The 18210-nt window shown below is 37.9% G+C and overlaps 1 protein-coding gene across 6 annotated transcripts in view; it reads left to right on the top strand.

Moving 5' to 3' along the window:
* Positions 1-18210, top strand: part of COL24A1 (collagen type XXIV alpha 1 chain) — a 151121-nt gene that overhangs the window by 70490 nt on the left and 62421 nt on the right. For all 6 annotated transcript variants that reach the window (XR_011098786.1, XM_068690206.1, XM_068690205.1 and 3 more), the window contains exons 19-22: positions 44-97; positions 8565-8618; positions 12620-12673; positions 14077-14121. Coding sequence is in view for 5 of the 6 variants with exons in the window: in XM_068690206.1 (XP_068546307.1) it covers positions 44-97; positions 8565-8618; positions 12620-12673; positions 14077-14121 (207 nt within the window). In the remaining variant the exon portion in view is untranslated. The remainder of the gene's footprint in view (positions 1-43; positions 98-8564; positions 8619-12619; positions 12674-14076; positions 14122-18210) is intronic.

The following is an 18210-nucleotide window of genomic DNA, read 5'->3' as shown; positions in this document are numbered from 1 at the left end:
TTAAAAAATACATATATCAAAAATCTGTTTGCCTTTTTTTAAGGGGAAAATTGGAGATCCTGGATCCCATGGACCATTGGGTCCACCAGGTCCTGAGGTAAGAAATTGCTTGATAGATATAAACTGAATGTTACTTAGTTCTGAATTATGGAAATCTGTGAAGCAGACACCTTTACCTCTGAGATTGTTGTCTTAATTGAATCGGAGAGTACTTCTTAATGCTTGTGTTCTACTCCCTAAAGTACAAAAGATTCTAGCTCATATTTTTTATGAAAAATATTTATATGTGCAATTCTTGAATAAAACAAGTGCCTCATTCACTTATTTGATTGGGATTAGTTCTTATCTGAAACCAGGTGTTATGACATACACCTTAAATGGGGCTCATGATGTCTTGAACACATGAATTCTACACGATGTTGACAATTTGGATTCTTCAATATTTATCTCTTACAAAATAACTGTGTTTGGAAGGAATGCAAAGAATGAACACTGGATACATAGGAAGCATTGCCAAGCACTTTAGTCTGTCTCAGCAGTTGCCCAGCAACAGGGCATAAAAATTAGTATTATGGAAGTGTACATAGAAACGAATTCTGTCCCTGAATCATTCAATTTGGGTGCTCTTTGGCATTTATTCCATGGGCTACTGGAAAAAAATGCTGCTAGACACCCACATGTATACAGTACATGTGTATACATGTATGTGCTGGAGATATGAAAGGAAAAAATCAGATTTTTCTTTTTAATCAGATATATTTACTTTTTTAAAATACATTTAGACTAAGTCTTAGCAATAATGGCTGTCCTGCCTTACAAGATTTAACTCTAGGACTGTAGCTCAGAACAAATTATTCACAGAATTCACAGAACAAATTATTGGGTTTTATCACCTAATTTGCTATTATAGCTTCTCTAAGTCCTACATAACACAGATTTTCTTGTTGGAAGTGACCCCTCATTGAGAGAAAACTCACTGGGAAATGCGTGCTAGTAAACCAAGACAGTCTTTTCAGGCAACGCCAACATGTTTTAGTCAATGGGGAGAGATTATTTTCATGCCATTCAGTTACAATGAAAAATGCACAAAGCCTGTGCATGCTGCCTAGAGCTGCCTCCTTGTGTGGCTCAGGATCTCATATTTCGTGACCCTCTTTGCTGTTAGCATAAGAGGTTCCTGCATTATCTTGTTTGCATAGCTGCCAGCAAGGAAAACCTGTGACAGGTTAGTGTCCAGCTGTTGGTCTTGAACCTTATTCCAAACCAAGCATGCTATTCTTTTAGGCCTGCAGAGAAAGTCATCACTCAAAGTTAGTACCCTCATGGCAGGTTGTGTGGGAAATCTTCCTGTCTGACAATCTCACCATTTCCTTTTCCTCAGGGGTGCAGAATTGCTTTAGACATTAGAAGGCAAAGTGCTTCATGTTAAGTAATCAAAGCATGTAATTAAATCAGGTGTTTTCCTTTGAATATTTGTCTACAAAACTTAAGGTTTAAAACTACAAAGCAGTGTTTCTCTTGGTTTTAGTCATACAAGGCAGATCCATATAAAGTAAAATAAATAAATAAATTAAAATTTGCCTGTATTATGCACACACACAAAACATGGTCACCATATGGCAAAATAAAAGAAGGGAGATTGGACAGCAGTATACCAGGATCTTGAACAAACTGGAAATTTCAGGAATTCTGTAATAATTTGGGTATATAAAATACAAGCGATTAGTGCAGGTTTTCCTACAAGAAAATCCTGCCGGCCAACAAGGCCAGGCTAGATGGGGCTTTGAGCAACCTGGACTAGTGGGAGGTGTCCCTGCCCATGGCAAGGAATCAGAACGAGATGGTCTTTAAGGTCCCTCCCAATGTAACCCATTCTATGATCACTATTTCCGTTTCTTCCAAAAAGCAGGCAGGTCAAACAGGGCTCCTGCATTAGTCAGAGCAAGCCTGGCCGGCTTTGCTCATTCTCCCAGGGTCTTGGCTTTTTATATGCAGGTCAGCAGTGAATTGCTTTCTAAATCTTTCCTCTGTAGCTGTTCAGTCTGGGTACACCAAATTGGCATTGAAATAAGCCACCCACTCTCAGCTCTCTTTGGGAACTGCAATGCTGAGCAGCAGGAGCGAGTGGGGAAGGGACAGAGGTCTCTGCTCACTCTCTGGGTGGCTGTAGGAGGTTGCTGCAGCATCAAGCAAAATTCTTTTCTGGGTATATTGCCACAGAGCTCAGTTTGGTTGTATGCCTGAATGCTTGTTGCTCACACAGCACTGGATATCTTTAGTGAACACTTGACAGAGTGTATTCTTCGTCTGTTTGCGTGTTTTCCTGCTTTGTCATTCATTAAAAAACAAAACAAACCTGCAAAAATGCCAACTTTTAGAGAGCTGCTTTTTTTTTTTGGAGGGGGGGGGCGGAGGGGTATAGCAACTAGAAGGTGCTGGTCTGACTAAACCCACAATTAGTCAAAGTTTCAACACGCTTCTCTGTGTATTCAGAATATTTTTATAGGTAAATTTTGCTCTACAAATCACATCAGATGTGATTCACCCATGAATGGTGGTGATACGTGCCTTCAGATGTGCTTTAAGTATTATAAATAGGTTTCATCTGGAGTGGAGGGATCATTAGTCGTTATCTTCAATAGAACTTTCTTCATCTGTGCATTGTTTTGATCTGAAGTTGTTAGCTTATTCTTTTGGGAAGGTGCTCATATGGGATTCAGCTGCTTTGTTTCATGCTGAAGGCAGTAGCTTACAAAGGAAAAGAATGCATTCAAATCATAGTAAACAGTCAAAAAGGCACATATTTTCTAAGTGAATCACTGGTTGCTTTGAGTTGTTCGTTTCAAAAGAGAGAAGTTTATTTTTAATTCTTGTTTTATCTTATCACATGATGTTTTGAGTTGTGCAGACAATGCCATGAATGCAGCAATAACAGTCTTCTTTTTCAATATTACATCAAACAAAATAAAGTGTAAATGACTTGGCAGGAATCTAGAAATAAAGACAATTTTATAGCTGAATTAATTGCATGTCCTGGCATATGTCTGAAGAGCTGTTCTTACTGTAGAACTGTTTATATTTTATGCTTGCCTTTTGCACAGAATCTTTAATGTGTCCTTTTATAAATTTACTTGACATAAGTACCTCTCTGTTCTTTTTTTTTTTTTTTTTTTAAGGTGTATTACTTTTGCAGAAGTATTCAGTTTTCCTTGCCTTTTTAATGATATTCAACAGTGTTTTTCCAGATGACCATCCCATATTCTGTATTTTCAGAGTGAAACAGTCTCTGTCTGTTAGGTCCAAGGCTATATTCACAGACTTCCGTAGGTGTTTTGCATTTGTCCTCTTGGAGACTTTCCTTTTTCAGGCAGGGCTGTCTGTCCCTCCCCTAGAAAGGAGGGGACATACAAATAAACTCGGTTTGTGTTACTTTACCAGGGCAATATATTTACTCTTCAAATTCTGAATCTGCCTAGTAAGGCAAGCAAATATTTAAATGTTTTTATTTGACTTTAGACACCTGTACTGCTTTGCATCTTGGGTTTTGCTGTTGATCTTAGAAGAAATAAATTTGAAATTTCTTCCTTTGGGAGTGGGGAAAGGCCTGGGTCTAGCTGTGGTCTGATCTGTGTGGGCATGCAGTTGACAGCATAGACGCAACCTTACAGCATGCAGCAGCACCATACCCAACATCTCTGCTGATGAGTTAATGTTGGCAGATGCCAGGATTGAATATCCCATTAAGGAGTGCAGGCCATCTGGTAGAACAGTCTTGCTCAGCTCAAGTCTTTGCTCTTTTGTGAGGATTATTTCACCAATCATTAGTTAGTTACTATTCCCTCTAAGCTTTAAAGGTAGTTGATCATAAAAATGCATGAATTTGTTCCTGGTGACTTTTCTTCTGCACTTAGGCTTTGCATAACCATGCTAACACATCATTAGAAGCATGCCTGAATGAAGACCCATTCCTCATGTCTTAGAGTTTTAACTGTTATTGGAGGACCTGTAACACAAAAATGAGCCTGGCTATTTTAATAGTAGTATATAAACTTATATTTGTTCCTTAAGAAATTCTCTCATTTGGTGTTTGTTTTCACCATCGGTCAGAAGAAAATGTAGAAGCATACATCTATGTGCTTAGCATTGTTCTGTGTACTGGAAAGCTTCGTAAAAGTAGCTGTCCAGCTGCGTCTGGAAGTCCCGTCTGTCCCTCAAGGTAGGTTTGCACTGAGGTTCTTGCCAAAGCTCATCCCTTTATGTGTTGTAGACTTACAGAATCCATTAAGCTTTCACCTTTAATATGCTGATCAGAGGCCGGTGCTGCTGTGCTGTCAGGTCACTTGCCATCCACTTAGTTAAAAAGCACCCAACCAGGTCTGTGGAAGACGTGTGTTTGGAAGGGCTGCTCTAGGGTTTCCTCATGCTACGAAGCAGAATGCACTAGATACATTACACTTTGTGTCTCACAAGAAAAGCAGTCGCTACTGTCTTGCTGAGCATGACCGAACATACCTGCTATGTGCAATTAGCAAATGTACAAGCCAGCAGCATTGCTCTGCTGACATCTCAGCAACAGTGAATTGTGAATCTTGCCTGCAATATCTACTGCAATCCATGATTGCTGTTTTTTCTGTTCTCTGACAAATTGCAATTGTGTGGTTTTAATTTATACTGTTAGATTCCTTCCTTCACCCTTTACAAAATCAGGATTGAAGGTTTGTAGGAAAAAAAATAATAAGTTTTTGTCTCTGCCCTTTAAAAATGCTGGCATTAAGCTTTGGCTGGAATGGTACACATAGAGAAAAGCTCATTTCAATTTTTTTTTCCTTACTACTTTACTATTTGTATTTGGTACATTATTGACATCGTCACACAGTTGTACAAATGTCAGAGAGCAAAGTCCTGTAACTGTGTGAATAATGACATTTCTAAAATTGTGTGGAGAAAAAAAGCAGATTATTTGGATTGAATTGTCTCTCTCAATAGCCTGTCCTTTCAGCAGAAGAATGAGCGCTTCTTACTTGAGAATACGAAATTAAAGCTTTCTCTTTCTCAATTATGAGAGATTTTAGTTTTAAGCAGAAATCTTTCTTTGGTAATTTGATAAGTTGCAATGAAACTCTAATAAAGCTTCTTGCTGAGGTTCAGTAGCAGCATAAAGTCAGTATTGCTTCTGAAAATTCATTGTAAATTCTCATTCAAATGAAACAGCATGCAATTGAATGAAATTGCTTCTGAGAGGGGGCATTTGTCAACTGCAAGGACTAACGCAGTCCCAGGAGAGGTTTTTGCTCTGTGTTACTCTCACACCAGAGCTCTCATCCCGATCCCTCTGAGGGCTGCTGAGAAGCTGCGGGCACGAGGGCCAGTGACTAATAGTGATGCTGGCAAATGTCATGTGGAAACTGCTTGGAATGAGTGGGCTTCTGCAAATGCAAAAAAATTTCTAGCGGAAAGTGATTGTAATCTCCAAACATTTCTGATATTCTGCTCCCACGTTAGCAGTTGCACAGGAAAACAAACAAAAGGAAAGCAACAGCATTTGCAGATCCCTCATCTCTGAGGCACTGATTTCAGTACAAAAAGAAGTAGCCTGATGTAGTAGCAGCCCGTTCATCTCTGCATTTTTGTTGATTAAATATTATATAGATAAATGAGACCAATAAATGTATTATTTATAAAATAATTTTGTGTTCAAATAGTTGAGCAGAAAAAGCAACTTTCACAGCAAGATTAAACTACCTTTGTGTTGAGATAGGTGGTTACTGTAGTTATTTTCTGACAGTCTCTAGTATGATTAAACTGAGTGAACTCTAAAGTGCTTTGCTGGCAAAAGGCCACCTCTCTCTGCAGCAAGGTTTTGAAAATAATTGGTAGTTTACAGGCTGTCAGGGTTCTGTCTGATAGCAAGACCAGAGTCTGCCCATCACTTTCCCTTGGAGAAGCTATAATATCAAGTGATGCTTTGTTCTGCTCAATCTCTGCAGAAAACTATGTTGCGTCTGGAAGCTATGCATTGATCTCCCAGCCTTTCACTTATGGAAGAGTAATAATTTATAATCTGGATTGGCTTCCTACGGAACTGGCTGCTGAATAATTCTTAGCAAATTTAAGTGTAAATAGAAATGCATGCCATTTCACTGCTCAGAGTCTGAATGGCAAGTGTTATTGCTGAGGTGTTGTAAGAGCTCCTTCATTCGTTTTCTCTAATTGTCTGAAGTGACTTTTCTATGTCATGGATTACTCTATAATCATCTCCTGGACTCTCACTGATATGAGACCAGTTTGGGTATAGTGCTCTAGGACTGCTGTAACGTCTGTGTTGCATTGGTGGTACTGCTTAAGAAAAATGGTAGACTATTCTTTAGAGCAAAGACAAAATGATTCAAGATTTTAAATGTTTAAATGCATTGCTAGTGTTGATGCTGTCAGGCCAGTAGAGATCTCATAAGATTTGGCTTGAAATTTCCAAATGTCACCAGTGTATCAAGATTTTGTTGTTGTTGTTTAAATCTCTTACAATAGAAATTTTGACTGATAAAACAAAGAAATTGAGCTATCTGTCACGGTGCCTTTGCCACGTGAATAATATGCCAAGTGCCACCTAGAGGCATGTTGGAGCTGTTGCATGGCTCTACCAGTTGCTTTATGGCAAAAAAAAAGCAATATCCAACGTGATGTTTGTGAAATGCTACCTGTTAGGGCTGTTCCAGTTACTCTGAACATTCTGCTCAGTTCTTTTTTCATTCTTTAGTGGGTTTTCTTAGTACTAACTAGTATTCATGTGCTATAACACTAAGGTGTTTTTTTTTTTTTTTTTTTTTTTTTTTTGTTTTGTTTGATGTTTTAAATGTTTGTGTTTATTATATAAATGCACCTAAAATGTTTTCATCATATCTACATTTCTACATATAACTTCCTCTCTCTCTTTCTATCATGTTAAAAACAGTTTATATAAATCAAAAGGAAGAAAGCCCTACAAATAAGAATAGTAAAAAATACAAAAGTGTAAACAAATATTTGTTTATATTTTATTATGATGTGACAGCTGTACTGCTCTAGTTTAGGGCGAAGGGATGTGTATCTTTTTTCTAAACCTCTTGCTTTACTATGATTTCTCTTTACCTTTCTGGTAAGTTGTGTATTGTTGTTGTTGTTGGTTTTGGTTATTAGCTGTATTTGAAGTTCAGTTATTCTAGAAGAATATAGTATGGCCAACTATTACCCACCTAGTCAGACAATTTTTTTTAACACCTTTTGCATGGCTAGAGAACCGAAAATGTTACTCTCAAAGCTGTGATGAAGCCCTGCATTATCCTGCATTAGTACAGAAAGATAAGACAGAATTTCATGGTAGAAGGTCTTTCTGAGATACTGTTTAAGGTGTTCTGATCACTTCAGATGTTTTCACTTCCATTATTGGATAAGTATGTGTTCAAAGAGTGCTAGTTACAAGTTTTATTCTGCAATAATGTTCTGTTAAGAAGGAAACTAATTTTTCTGTTAGGCCCTGTGTGCACACAGATGTAGTAGTAAATACATCACTCAGAAGAACTTCTCAGTGCCAGACTGCTATTTTAAATAGGCTAGGTTTAGTGAAATTTACAACTATATTTAAAAGCAAAACAGATCTGTCTAGGCCAGTGATGGAGTGAGCTCTGCATTAGCTAATGAGTCAGTTACCAATGCTGTATCCTACAAATATAAAGATTTTATTTCTTCACAGGGCATTTATGAAATTTAACTCTCTGCTGTTTGCATTGTGTAAGGGTTAGCTGCATCATTTTTATTCCCTTAAAATGCGTTCATTCCATAAAGCAATCTAGTTGTAGCATTGGAGCCTTCTCACAAAGGCGTCTTCATGGTATCCAACTTAGGGTCTACTGGCCAGATGGTTTTAGGTAATAAATTCAATTGATTCATTTCCTTCACATATACAGTTTTTCTGTATCAACAGCTGGACCTATGCCATACTCTACTTCACAAAAGCTTATTCTGGATAATGCTGCAAGCTAGTGACCTTCAGTTACTGCCAGCCAGAACTGGATTAGCACCTGCTGATTTGGAGGCAAAAGGCTGTCTACTATGTTCTTAATCTTGCAGTGATCTTGTCCTTAAAGTGAGGCCAAGGATTAAAAGGCTTTAGTTGCTCTTTAAGGTTGTGGGGTTTTTTTGTTTGTTTGTTTTGTTTTTGTTTTTTTTTCCAAGAAGCTGAATTCATGAGTATAGGAGCTGGTGCTGGCTGCTTTGTGTGTATTTTGTGTATCAAGACCAGTCCAATGGCTTAATTGTAAATGTTGCTCAGTGGTTAAAAAGTCTCATATTAAGAGAATTGAAAGCCATACTGACATCTGCTAAAATGAGTTTAATGAAAGCTGCCTAAAATCCGTCACTTACCCAAGCCTTTCAAGTGTACTTAATGTATTTTGACATTTGGGGAATGGTAGAACAAATTTAGTTCTTGCTTCTGTGATTCAAGTTTGTTAAATGAAAGGACAGAATCAGAACAAGTACATTGGAAACATTCCTAGGGTATAAATCATTTGTCTGTCTGATTTATTTAGGGTTTTCCAGGAGATATTGGTGTACCTGGATTAAACGGCCCTGAAGGTCCCAAGGTAAGATTGTATGAAAACTTATTCACAGTAATAGTTAATCAGCATAAGTCTGAGGAAAAACTGAGAGATGGACATTGGTATTACGGTAAGATAATCTGTCAAAATACAAATATTTTGCCCCAGGTGTATGTATGAGGAAGTTAATTTAATGTTTAATGCTGTCCACACAGTTATGAGGGTAATTACTGTGTTAGATGGAAGCTTGTAATGGCAAGTGCAAGGAAATTTGGAGAAAGCACTGTGTAGCTAGGAAGTAACATATATATCACAAATATTAAAAATAGTCCTTGTCAAAGGCATGCAGACCTTTAAAACCTCAGCTAATATGATTTTTTTAAACAAATTTTGATAGAAATAGTAGCTAAGGTTACAGAAAAATGGACAAAGATCACATGCCAGGTTAAATAATATAGCGTTACTTAGCAGACTAATGTTGTAAACCAAGCTTAGCAAAAATTCATACAGAGGTTTCAATGAAGCTTTGAGTAAAAACACATTATTTTTTTCCTAAAATGGAGGAGGTAGAGATGAATACCAAAAAATGCAGGTGGGTCAGAAATTAACCCAAAGGAGAGATGATTGCATAGTGCCTAAAGGTAGATTGCATCTTGTTGAAAGGACCAATAGTGTTCCTAACTTAGTAGTTAATATAGTAGTAGGGAATATCCCTAAGTAATATTTTCATTAATAAATGGGCACAAGAGTACTGGTATTAAATTTGTATATGAAATGAAGTTGAGCACTTTTAGATAGTCTTAAAAACTGCACTTTGCACCAGTTCACCCCACTTCTGTTACTTAAGACTGATGCATGCAGGGATTAAAACAATAAATCCTACTGTAAACTTAGAGCTTTGCAGCTGGCAATAGAAGGAAAGCCACTGCCAGATCTCCTTGAAAGGAAAGCATTAAAAGGCTGTTAAAAATGAGTGAAATTCTAGAATGCAGGAGGGAAGGTGTCATGTTAATGCTACTGTACAAAGCATGAGAAGGCTTTATCTAAGTAGTCCACAGAGTTCTGGGCATTTGTATTCCAGGACTCAAATGGGAATAGATGCCGAAAAGTTTACTCAGATTACTGTATTCTGAGACAGTTTGTTTATCCTACCAAAGCGAAGGGCCTTTCTGAGCTTTGTAAGTGAAGCGGAGGGCAGAATTTGTGGGGAGGCAGAAGAACTATGCAGAACCATGGACATGAACTATTCTTGCTTCAAGAACAACATTAGAATTATCCATAAATAAACAGATGCAGATGAGAAGATTTTTCATCAGGAAAGTTGTGAAATTCTGCAGCAGGTTGCTTAAGACAATATAGAACACGGAGCTTTAAATACGAGCGATTATCAGACCACTGCAGTAGCAGTTGGTCTTGTGTTTCTGAGAATGATGAAATATCAAGGGACTTAAAAATTTGGTGATAGATTGTGTCCAGAATCTAAAGAAGATAGAAGAGAGTCAACAGTTTTTGAGCTACAAATCAGATATAATCCTCCACATTGATACATGAATGCTCTGAGACCTTATCCCTGCTCTGCTACCCAGATTCTTCAATAATTGAGATTGTATGTTTCCATGTTATATCCAACATGTTAAATTAGATGTTTTTGATAGAATTGGGTCAATATTTAACACATATCTTAGCAATCTATTAGTTTTTCATCCAAATTCCAACAGGGAAAAAAAATAAAAGGTAGCCAACAATGTTTATTTAAGATTATGCATTCCAATGACAAAAGTTACATAGCAGAGTAGGATTCACTGGTCTCTTGCACATTTGCTCTTAGAGACAAAGCTTAGACAGTGTGTTCTAATCAGGGAGAATTGATGGCTTATATTTGAGATGGAAGAACTGGAAAAATTCTTAAATTGCTCCTAGAACATAAGAGAAAATCTGCACACTAGAAGTGTTTGTCTTTCAGGATTCCCAGCTGCCTTGTGTTGACTACAGCTTAAAAAAAAATCCTCCATCTTTCTATTTTTAGAAAACTGTTTTCACTATGCTGCTCTTTTCTGTTTTGTTTTGTTTATGCTTCCTCAGAAGCAATACCCATTTTTCATTTAAAAAAAAAAAAAAAGCAGGGTAAACTTTTATTTCTTAGTAGTTGGTGTGGGAGAAATTCAGCTTCTTGCTGGAAAGTTTAAGCTCTATAAGCATGATCAGCCATCTCTAAATACCAGTAGAACTTCTGAATTATTGATTTTTCCCTAAATTAGTGCTGTAATCAGCAAAAATAACCTCTCTGAAATAATGTTCAAGTGATTTATTACACCATCTGGTCTACAGCACATTACTCAGTTTGGAAGCAATATTTTAGAAGGTGTTTGATCTCAATCCACTGCTTATTTAACAGGGGGAAAAAAAAAGTTTGAGAAGTTCTGAAACAATTTAGTTTGTTTTGTATGTTATAAGTATTTATGCTCTGTAACTGAGAAAAATGGGAGGAAAAGACAGCGTATGTTGATCACAGCTGTTGTTTCTCCAGTAATGTGCATTTGTACCATGGAAGTAGCTGAGAACTTCAGTCCTGCTTGCTTATGTTTGTTTGGATAGCATGCTTAATACAAGTGGCTATTAGGAGTTCCACTGTTTTTGGAAGAGATGATCATCTGCAAAGCTATGTATGTGAAATATGGAATACACTGTTTGACTCCACAGATTTTTTCCAGACACTTTGGCACATGTCTGATAACTACCTTCAATTTCTGTTCACTGTCTGAAACCTAAAAGGGGAGGTGGAAGTTTCGTTTAGCCCTAATATCAGTTGTACAGTCTGGGACTTTTTTGCAGATCCAGTTAAGTGCAGTGCAAGAGTAGCAGCGTTGTTAACATTTTCATGGTGTGACTACATTGTACTGAAAATCGTATCTCCTATTGTGCTTTGCTATTAGAATAAAATGACCATTTCTTGACTACCTACACAGAACTATTGCTTCTGTGCTACTAAAAGCCATAAGCACGTTTTCTGTGGTACATCGAACAACAGCTCTTCACCCTCGTCTTTCCTAGTGTGATGGTGGCCTATGGACCTTGAGATGGCCTGTTCAGTTTTCTGTTCTGTTTTACTTTGTGTGCTGAGTAAACTGTTACTGCATGAATGCCTGCATCTTCAGTCTAGACTTCAGCTTTATTATTAAGCAATTAATAAGGCTTACACTTGGAACTTTCCCACCACGACTTTCTTCAGAGGCTAATCATCGGTGTCTTTATTCTTGCTTTATCTGATATTGTTAATCCCTGCTTCCAAGAACATTAATAATATGTTTACACAGATGTATAGATATTAAAAAAAAATAAAATAAAATAAATAAAAAATGTCCTATGCCTGGTCAACAAGTGCTATACCCAATTACTACCTTTGTAATTTGGATTACTGAGATTTTTTACACACTGCTAACTGCTAATTCATTTTAACAAACTTTTGAAAACATTGCTGTAAACAGTCATAAAAACTCAGAGTTGGCAGAGGCCAAGGTCCTTCATCTTGGAGAAGCTGAATATAATTCTGACAGAAAAGAAAGGGCTGAAAATCACAAGTAGTTTTGGACAAGGTGGTAGTTTAAACTCACTTTCTAGTTCATTTCCATTGCAATGTTGTCATCAGATGTTATACTAAAGATTACCTAAATTAAAGCAGAACCAATGCAACTCTTATAGATCTCTGATGTTAATATGATGGCATGCGTTGTCCTCAAAAAGAGAAATTGTTGATTTGAGAGCTCCAATATTTACTTTTCAAAAAGTCAAAATACTAATTTCAGAAAAATTAATATAGTTGAAGTTTATAAGATACCCAGCTTTCCAGCACATAATAAAATTCTTCTGCATATTCTCTTAGCTTCCTAAGGGAAATGGACAGTAGTATTTAAGGAGGTCTGCTTACTCAGTTTTACACTTGTGCCCAGTTTTTTAAGAGGAGAAGAGACTATACCAATATGTTTGTTAGTTGATGTAAGATCTCACTCTGTGTGTGTGTGTGTGTGTGTGTGTGTTCGGATTTTCAGGGACTTCTGGGTGACCGAGGGCCTCCAGGGCCACAGGGACCCAAAGGAGTTGAGGTAAGATTTAAAAAAACTATTTGATCAACAGATAGTTTAAAGTAAAATGTGAAGAGGAGGAGGAGGGCTAAACAGTAATGGTTAGGTATTTATGGTGTTGTCATGCAAGATTTCAGTATTTTTTTTTTTATTTTGGCTGTATTTTGTTATTTGCAAAGAGACTTTAGTGGTGTTACAGGGCCATGCGTCCATTTCATAATTTAAGTAATTTCAGTGGAGTCTCAAAGGGTTCAGAGTCTGACATGCATCTTTTTGGTAAGCAGGCAGACAGCAGGGGTGAGTGTAGAGATAGATAGCAAATATGAACTTAATGACAATATCTTAGATACATTTAAGTGATCATTGAGATCTTTATTAACTGAAGGGGAAGGAAGGCAACATTTCGTCTTACAAGTTTATTAGGTATTCTTAATTTATCACAATAAAAATGAAAACTCATGTCTGTTAGGCTGAAAATAGTTAACATTAGAAATTATTTAATCAACGAGTCTGAGAATAGACCTTTAGTCTTCATAATTAAGCAGGCTACTTATGACGTTAATGACAGATATTGAATGATTAAAAGTTAGCAATCACAAAATGATCCATTCAGTTAGCATCCAGGAAGCTGCAGATAGTGTTTCTTAATTCCTTTGATATGTATTTTTTTTTTTTTTTTTGGAATTGAGAAGGTTGTAAGCCACTTCCTCCAAAAGCTGGAGAAAATCTTACACATTCAGGATGATCAGATAACTGTTAAATAACAGCATGAGCTCCTGGTATGGCACTGATACAAATCCATGCTTTGATATACGTGTATAAGGAGTCAACCCTGAAGAATTAACACTGGAGTCCCTTATTATGCATAGCTATATCAGTGCACTATGCAGCACAGGCACAGTGTCTCATTTCTTCTACTATACACCTGACAAGCCTGACCCTCTAGTCTCCCTCCATTCCCAAGAAAAGATGGGGATAAGCCCTGCCTAAATGGCTTGACTAACTTAGTGGCTGTACCATAGCCAAGTGGAGGAAAAGAACAAGAATGTTCCTACTGTTCTTGTAGTTAGGAAGTGTGAAATGTTGCTACAAGTAATCATATTGGGCAGACAGAGAGGTTGACCCATCACTGCTGGGTCTCCCCTTGCTCAGAATCATGAAGATACTGCTGTGAAGGAAGATATCAATAGTTCAATGGCCTTTCTGGCCACTTCTGGTGGTGACATACAGCATGACTTTCTGGCTAAAGAATTTAAGTGAAATCAGATTAGTCTCTCTTACAGTGCTTCTGTCAGACTCAAAGACCCATGTGTACGCATATGAAGCAAACGTAATGTGACATAATAAGTAAAATCAGTTGTCTACAGATTTATTTTTTAAGCTAGTCTTTGCATGAAGATTATTGAAGTCCTGATTTCTTGCAGGGAGAAGTAGGACCAGATGGACCTATTGGAGGAGTCGGCCCAAGAGTAAGTAATTTTGTTATGGAAGACTTTTTTTTTTTTTAGCAGAAGTACTGGTTTAAAATATACATTTACTGTGCGAAGTGACTGTGTTGAAATGCAACCTCATGAAAAAACTATTCTGTAAACCCGAACCAGCTGATCGACTAAAATATAAAAATCCAGGAAGAACCAAGCATAAGACTCACCTCGCAGGGAGATACAAGGGACCGATGCTTTAAGAAAACTTTCTCTAATTGATGTGGTAGACTGCTGAGAACACTAAAGATGAAAATTGTCAATGCTGTTTGGGCTGATATGTTTTAAAAGATAATTTACCTTCGTCAGTTTCATTAATTAGGAATATTTATTAGCATCTAGGCATTCTAGGGGACTTTAAGCTTATTTAAAAAATCAAAAGTGCAGTCTTTTCTACTGCTCCCCAGTTCTAGAGAGAATACACCTCTGTCATTTTTCCTGTTCATTAGCTAGTCAAAGCTGAGAATTTTCTTTCTGTTAGAAATAACATTAAAAAGCTTATTTGCCACATGAAATAAGTATAATGAATAATAAAATTAAAATAACACCTTTTTTTTTTTTTTAGACAAGGAAACAAAAATTGAACAGAAATTTGAAACACTTTGTGTCTCAGTTCAATATTGTTTCATCTGCCTGAGCTTCTGCCAAGAGCCTCATGGAAATTTTTATTTTGGCTGCATCATGCTTTGAATCTCCTCCTTGGGCAGGGCTTCGTGGCTGGAGAGCATCTCCCATGTTGTGCTATGGCAATTGGGAAAGATGATGCAGCAGCGGGTGACTCACAGGCAGTCAGACACCAACGGTCACATTCTCTGCATCACCATGCATGCACTGGCCACCATCAGCTGGTGTCAAAGTGACCCAAGAAGAAAACTTTCTGTGTAGCCCAGCAAGTAGAAATATATTTTTAATCTCTTTTGGGTCAGTTTGACCTAAATTAATTTGGTTTTGATTTCTCTCAATGGGAAATGTGTATACCGTTGGCATGTCTTATGGTTCCGTGGTTTCTCTCTCACTACAAGCTGCTGAGAGGAGAATGTGTGGATCTGTGGTGGGCCCCTGGGTTGCTGTCTCCAGACGTTTTTGAGTAGCTTCTTGGCTAATGTTCCCTCCTGAAATGAGAGGTAGGGGAAATGAGAATTTTGCTTGGTGTGGAGCCCTGCCTGTTTTCCCCTCATCCTGGGGCCCATCTGTTCTCGCCTGGATTCTACGGCTTCTGTTGGCTCGAGCTGTTTTACGACTCCAGGCCAGTTTCTCCTCACTGCCTCCCTGAACGCTGCTTGTCCTTGCTTCTTCCCTCCCGCTTGTAATGCAGACAGCATGCTTGTTGGAGAGAAAGTCCCAGTCATGAAGTTGTTCGATTATACATAGTTTAATGGGACCTAATCAGTGAACTCTGGAACACATCCGTCTTTCTAAGTCATGTTCTCTTGATTGCGATTGATTACATTCATTTGATTTACATAGGCTTAATTTCCAGGTTCATTGAAGGAAGTCTAAAACACATTTGAAAGTAAATGCAGTCAAAGCTGTGTTGTTGTGTTTGTCTTCAGTGAACTAATTAAGTATCCAAGGAGGCAGGGGAGGTCTCAAAGAGGGACCTGAAGGAACTGCTCAAGCCATGCTTGGGGCCCCAAGGCGCTGTCAGCTCTGCCTTTCTAGGCAGATGTTTCTTACTTATTATTTGCAGCCCCCAGGGGTCAGGGATTCCTCATTCTCTCTGGCAATCTGCTTCAGTGCTTGCTTGTTTTACTGACACATTTTCTAATGTCTGGCCTTTTAGACAGAAAGTTTCGCCTGTTTTTCTCACTACGACCTGATTTCCTGTCCTACAGACATATAGGTACAGATATCAGTAGTTTACTCCCCCTTTCAGCAGCTGTTATCCTCACTTTCTTCGGTTTTCTCTAAACTCAGTAAAGTATCCATGTAGATTATATATTTTAAACCTTTGATTATCTTTATGAAAACTATTCCAGCTTTCTATTGAACAGTAATGGAGATAATTTCTAGTTTTTCTGGAATTCATCATCTCCTGACTGTGTAGTTTTCAGGTAAAAGCGTTCAGCCCCAAGGTCAGGTTTAGGCATGCACCAAGCAGGCAGCAATACAGTTTCTCCTCGTTTCCCCTTACCAGCCATCCTCCCCACTTGTTCCTAACATTTACTTAAAAACAAACAAACAAAAAAAAAAAAACGTACATGACACCAAAAACCTCTGTTCCCACCTGACAGATGCTGCCAGCAAAATAGATCATTCTCTACAGGAGCAGAAGGTGAATATGAACCTGTGCTCCAGGTCCCAGGTTTGGAAAGAATTCGCGTATGTCTCAAAGCTGGAGTCAAAACTGAGGATGCTTCCCTGCTTACTTGGGATGTCTCAGGTTCCACAGAGTTCAGCCTGTTTGGCTGAAAGGGATTTTTGAACTGAATTTGGTCACAGGACTTCCCATCTGTTCTACTCCAGTGTCAAATACTTGCATTCTCTTAAATGTATCTTTATAAATCAAAATATGTTGTGTTTTTTTTTTTAGCATTTGTTTATTTGTCCTGTGAAAATTCAGTAGATGCAACATTAAAGAAATGCCTGTGTTTATTAAGTTCCTTCATAATCAACTTTTTCTCAAAAGCTTTCCAAATGTTAACACTGTAGTTGTCTGTAGTCAGCTGTTAGTAAAAGCGTTTTTTGTTATCTTCATCATAGGAGCAGAAAATGCTTTTGAAGAGGGGCAATTGTTATAAACCAAAACGTAAAATGTTGCTGCAAGTTGATATTTCTGAGATGTGCAGAACAGAAGCTGATATCTTACAGTCATTAGATGAGCAGTTCTTCCTGAAGGCTGGGGAAGTGCTCTCAGAAGTACCTCACTCCCCAGTGCAGTATTTCCTGAAAGCCACTTGTGTCTTCCTGAGGATTGAGGGCATGTGAGGTGCTTGTGGAGGAAGGATGGGAATGGAGTGATAATGAGAGAGATTTATATTAAAATACCCAAGCCTGTATTCAACCCATTGTGAGGTGAGAAGAAGCACAGGTGGTTGCTGTTTCCTGAAAGGAACTTTCAGTTAATATTTTAGGAAACACATTCCCTTTGGGATCACACTGCCCTGGAAGAGTAATTTTCTTAGGGGTTAGCAAGTGGAAAAGCAGCCATCCCTAGCCTAACCTTCTGTGTAATTTCCTCCACGTGTAATTTACAATTGTATTGCATTCCTGCTGAGAGCCAAATCTGTGCATTTCAAACGACTTTACCAGTTAAATCCACTTGTTCCATCCTCTAACCAACTTGCATCTGCCATGTGTCCTTCAAAGTTAGTACGTAATTGGGGTAGTACAGCCAAGAAAGCTTTACAAGCTGTAACTGCAATTCAGGTCTGACTGGACTGAAATAAATCATCTAGGTAGTTAATAGTGGCCACTCGTTCTCTTTCTAGGAATTCCATTTCAAACATTCCTGTGTTACAGCCTGCTCACCACAGAGACCTTCGCATTCTTTACAGCGTAGTAGTAAAAAAGAGCATGTAGGAACCTGCAGAAGCACATTGCTTGTTCTTTGCTAAGCACTGTGGAAAGACATGACTTGCTTTACTGGAATCTCTCAGAATAAGTCTTCACGGTCTCCTCTCCCCCTCTCCGGGATGTGTCATGTGCTAATCCATTGCTAAAACAAAAGCCTGTTCCTAACGCACTGAGACTTGTTGGAACTTGGAGAACAAAATGAAGTCATTCGGGCATGAAATCACAGAGAGAATGAGAGAGAAATAGGATTAATATGAGAAGTCACAAAACCTACTAAGTTAATAACATTTTAATATTATTAAAATAATTAATAGAGAATTTCTGGGATGCCCAGAAGCTAACATTCTGCTCTGAAAAACAGGCACAAAGAAGCCAGAGCAAAGGAGTCAAATGCAAAAATCACAACTTTTTTGAAGGAACTTCTTTGGTGCCTGCTGCTTTGATCACTTCTGTCTCAGGACACCCAATATGGAAAGGAAAGCTCTCATCACAGTCTGATTGAAAAACAAAAAAAAAGTCTGCAGGAACAAACATATGGTCTAATGGCTGATAATTTCCTTT

The sequence above is a fragment of the Anas acuta genome, chromosome 8 (genome assembly GCF_963932015.1).
Source record: "Anas acuta chromosome 8, bAnaAcu1.1, whole genome shotgun sequence".
Lineage (NCBI taxonomy): Eukaryota > Metazoa > Chordata > Aves > Anseriformes > Anatidae > Anas > Anas acuta.
Note: the sequence above shows the minus strand (reverse complement) of the source record. Positions and strands in the feature narration are given on the sequence as shown.